The sequence below is a fragment of the Sardina pilchardus genome, chromosome 23 (genome assembly GCF_963854185.1).
Source record: "Sardina pilchardus chromosome 23, fSarPil1.1, whole genome shotgun sequence".
In the NCBI taxonomy this organism is placed as follows: domain Eukaryota; kingdom Metazoa; phylum Chordata; class Actinopteri; order Clupeiformes; family Clupeidae; genus Sardina; species Sardina pilchardus.
The window spans coordinates 22,573,232-22,577,829 of NC_085016.1; the positions used below are offsets into that span (position 1 = coordinate 22,573,232).

General features: G+C 52.0%; 1 protein-coding gene across 1 annotated transcript in view; it reads right to left on the reverse strand.

Moving 5' to 3' along the window:
- LOC134071787 (uncharacterized) overlaps nucleotides 1–4,598 on the reverse strand; it is a 19,424-nt gene continuing 14,826 nt past the window's right edge. The window contains exons 2-6 of the mRNA XM_062528629.1: nucleotides 2,534–2,578; nucleotides 1,414–1,501; nucleotides 589–1,053; nucleotides 182–193; nucleotides 1–41 (exon numbers count right to left, since the gene is read on the reverse strand). Of these exons, the coding sequence (XP_062384613.1) occupies nucleotides 1–41; nucleotides 182–193; nucleotides 589–1,053; nucleotides 1,414–1,501; nucleotides 2,534–2,554 (627 nt within the window). The 5' untranslated portion in view covers nucleotides 2,555–2,578. The remainder of the gene's footprint in view (nucleotides 42–181; nucleotides 194–588; nucleotides 1,054–1,413; nucleotides 1,502–2,533; nucleotides 2,579–4,598) is intronic.

Here is a 4,598-nt window from a genome sequence, read left to right on the forward strand (position 1 = left end):
TCACAGCCAATCACAGCCAATCACTGCCAACATGGGCGTGTCTGTGGACCTGTGACAGCCAATCACAACACAGACACATGGGTGTGCCTGCAAGCGTGTAAGTAGAGAGCAGGAAGCAGGATGATGAGGTCAGCATCTGAAGTGCCGCCGGTGCTTGAGTGAGGAGAGGGTGAGCTCTTACCTTCACCGCCACCTGAAACACACAACAAAAAACACACACGTCACACCTATGCCTATGCAAACAACACACACAAAGGGCTAGTACAGTACTTCTGTGTCTGTGTCTGTGTCTGTGTCTGTGTCTGTGTCTGTGTCTGTGTCTGTGTCTGTGTCTGTGTCTGTGTCTGTGTCTGTGTCTGTGTCTGTGTCTGTGTCTGTGTCTGTGCAGTGATAATATTAGAAAGCTAACAAGTCATCTTGTTCAGTTCAGGTTAGGAGATGTTGGCACATAAGTGATCAGTGCTGCCTCCAGTAACACACACACACACACACACACACACACGATCTTTCACATTCTTCATACTAGAACCCCTTCACCATGAACTGCTAAACTCAATATGGTGTGTAGTTATCGTCATAGTAACCTACCTGGAGGCGTGATAGCAGGCGGGACCAGCGTCACCGTGGTGACCTCCTTTTCCGCCTCCGACGAGGTCTCGTCCGCGGGTTCGGCCGTCGTCTCCATGACGGGAACCACCGGCTCGGCCGTGGTGACGTTCTGGTTCTGGTCCGGCTCTGCGTCAGGGCCCGGGGTGGTGGGGGGCGCCGGAGGCTGCGGCTGGGTCACGGGGGGGTCCGTGGGGGGGTCGGGGGCCGGGGGGTCCACCATACGAGGGTCTGGGGGGGCCACGGGAGGGGGGGTGGGGGCCGCAGAGGTGGCCACTGTTGGGGGGGGAGGCTGTGTGGGGGCCGGGGTGACGGGGGGGTCGACGGGTTGTGGGGGGTCGGCGGGCGGGGGTGGGGGCGGTGTGGGCTGGGTGCCATTGGTCAGTGTGGGGGCAGGAGTGAGGACCTCTGAGAGGACTTCTGTGGCTGTGAGGTTGGGGAGCAGACCTGCGGATATACGGCGGGAAAACACAGGAGCAATCAACAGGCTACAATCAATTAGCAATGTAGAGTGTGTGTGTCATCTGTGGGGGCAGGGATGGTCTATGCTGAGCTGTGTGTGTGTGTGTGTGTGTGTGTGTGTGTGTGTGTGTGTGTGTGTGTGTGTGAAACTCACCTGTGGGAGGGGGGATGGTCTGTGCTGAGCTCTGTGTGTGTGTGTGTGTGTGTGTGTGTGTGTGTGTGTGTGTGTGTGTGTCACCTGTAGGAGGGGGATGGTCTGTGCTGAGCTCTGTGTGTGTGTGTGTGTGTGTGTGTGTGTGTGTGTGTGTGTGTGTGTGTGTGTGTGTGTGTGTGTGTGTAACTCACCTGTGGGAGGGGGGATGGTCTGTGCTGAGCTGAGGGCCCAGGGGGCCACACTGCAGAGCAGGAGCAGCGGGAACACACCCATTCTGCCCTGGGGGTCAAAGGTCAAAGGTCATACATATTAACATCACACGTCACATGTATAAGTATAAGTGTAAGTATAAGTGTAAGTATTTATACTTTTTTGATCCCGTGAAGGAAATTTAGTCTCTGCATTTATCCCAATTTGTGAATTAGTGAACACACACAGTGAATACACAGTGAAGTGAATCACACACTAACCCAGAGCAGTGAGATGCCTGACCAACAGCGGCGCTCGGGGAGCAGTGAGGAGTTGGGTAACTTGCTAAAGGGCATTTCAGCCATGGACCTAACCAGTAGGCCACGGCTGCCACATGTTAACATATACCATCATTTCCCAACTATTTTGTGCTACATTTCTTCAGCTACGGGCGCAGTTAATAAATATGGTAGGCTACTAATCTCATTTTGTTTCCTTTAACTTGCATAAAACACTGTCTTGTGGATTGTACACAATGTGGCTAATACACAGGATGATACATTACTGTATGCATAGTATGTTAGATATGTGTATAGTGCTGACATATGTGCATAGAGTTCTTTTGTTTGTTCCATTTACTATTTTAGAGTGACACTGCAACATGTGTGCTATTAACACATACTGTATAATCTCCAGCTGTAGTTTTGTGCTAAATATTAATACTGTGCCGTTGTGCTGGAAGAGTTGCGTCATAGGCCTAAAGGGGCTAATACCTGGCCAACTCTAATCTTGCCCTGTGAAAAACCGCTCTGATTCTGATCTGATCTTACATGACACGTCACAACACACACACACACACACACACACACACACACACACACACACACACACACACACACACACACACACACACACACACACACACACACACACACACACACACACACACACACACACACACACACACACACACACACACACACACACACACACACACACACACACACACACACACACACACACACACACACACACACACACACACACACACACACACACACACACACACACACACACACACACACACACACACAATTCAGTAGGCAGGAGAGGAGTAGTTACCTGAGAGGACGAAGTTAGCATCGGTCACTCATGTGCCCAACGTCCCTGCAGGAGACAAGAACAGAGGACGCCGGGTCAGTTCAGAACACAGGTTAGTCAGCACTAATCAGAACACCGACCAAGTCAACCAAAACAGGAAGAGGGTGTAATGTGTGTTTGTGTGTGTGTGTGTGTGTGTGTGTGTGTGTGTGTGTGTGTGTGTGTGTGGACACAAAGGACCCAGTGTGAAACACCCAGAGCCCTAACGCCCTACTGGCCGCCCAAGAGCGCTCAATTCGATGTCAAACACCGCAGCCGACCTCAGGAGCAGTGCAGCCAAGGCCACAGGGTTCACACACACACACACACACACACCCATGTGTACACACACACACACACACGCACACATAAAAAGACACTTACACACACAAACATTCACACGAACACAAGTATGTTGCACACACGCACACACACACAAGCACACGCATGTGCAAACATACAAACACACATACACACACCAACAGAAGACAATGAATACAGGTCTAACGAGGGCAGGGGGACTGGATGGATGAAGGGCTATTTACATAGATGAATGAAATAATGGATGGAGGGAGAGAGAGAGAGAGTAGACAGAGGAGAGAGAGTAGAGAGGGGAGGAGAGAGAGAGTAGAGAGAGTAGAGAGAGGGAGAGAGAGAGAGAGAGAGAGCTGAAGGGCGGGCTCGAGTGTGAATGGACAGGCAGGTCGGAGCAGGTCAGTGTGTCTGAGACGAGAGACCCGAGAGAGGAAGTGTTCAAACAACAGGAGAGGGGGAGAGAGAGAGAGAGAGAGAGAGAGAGAGAGAGAGAGAAAGAGAGAAAGAGAGTGCGAGAGAGACAGAGAAAAAGGGAGTGTTTCTTCAGGGTCTACGTAAGGGTTTCTTCAGCGTGTTAAAAGCGTGAGGGTGGCCCAGTTCCTGAACCCTGGCAGCCTAGAGCGCCAGGTAAAGCTCAAGTCCCCGCAGCAGTTCTCACCGCCCTGCTCTATATGTTAGCTCTGGCCTGCTCTATATGTTAGGTCTGCCTGCTCTATTGCTCTGCCCTGCTCTATTGCTCTGCCCTGCTCTATTGCTCTGCCCTGCTCTGTTAGCTCTGCCCTGCTCTATTGCTCTGCCCTGCTCTATTGCTCTGCCCTGCTCTATTGCTCTGCCCTGCTCTGTTAGCTCTGCCCTGCTCTATTGCTCTGCCCTGCTCTATTGCTCTACCCTGCTCTATATGTTAGCTCTGCTCTGGCCTGCTCTCTGCCCGGTCCTGTTGAATTGGCGTAATTCGGACAGCGCTCTCAGGGCTGAGTGGCTGAGGGACTCTGTGCCTTCGCTGTCATAATCCCGCTCCTAATCCCTTGGCCTTGACTCCTGGGTAATCCCGACCGTCTGCCTCTCATCAGGCCGCGCCCGAGCTCAACCTCGCGCCACCGGCGAAAAAAACCAACCGCCTGGAACCTCCCGATCCGCCCGCTCCCGCCAGCCCGCCCCGCTTACGCAACGCAGCGGAGAGAGAGAGAGAGAGAGAGAGAGAGAGAGAGAGAGAGAGAGAGAGAGAGAGAGAGAGAGAGAGAGAGAGAGAGAGAGAGAGGGCGACACGACACAACGTGCCCCGCTAGCCAAACCTCCTCTTCATCTCCCTCTCGCCCTCTATCTCCCTTTCAATCTGTCCTGATCTCCCGCCGACCTCTCTCCAGCAATCCCTCTCCCTTTCAATCTCTCCGCTGACCTCTGCCTGACTCCTGGCCTGGCCCTCTGATCTCTCCACAGTTTCCCCTTTCTCGCTTTCTATGAAGTAATCACACAAACCATCGCAAACGATTTTATGTGTTATTATTATGCAATGCTGCCTGCTGGGCTGTTTTAATCTCCGAATTATGACCGAGGGAGACACAAGGATCCTCTCAGTGAGATGGAGTCAGGACTCCGGAGTGGAATTCAACATAATTTCCGTATAATGGACGCTTGTGACAAAAATTCTACTCTTGCTTTATAAGATTAAAGTTTTGCAAAGTAATTTCACAGCCCAAAACTCTTTTCCCAGTTGAGTCCCAACACACTCCCA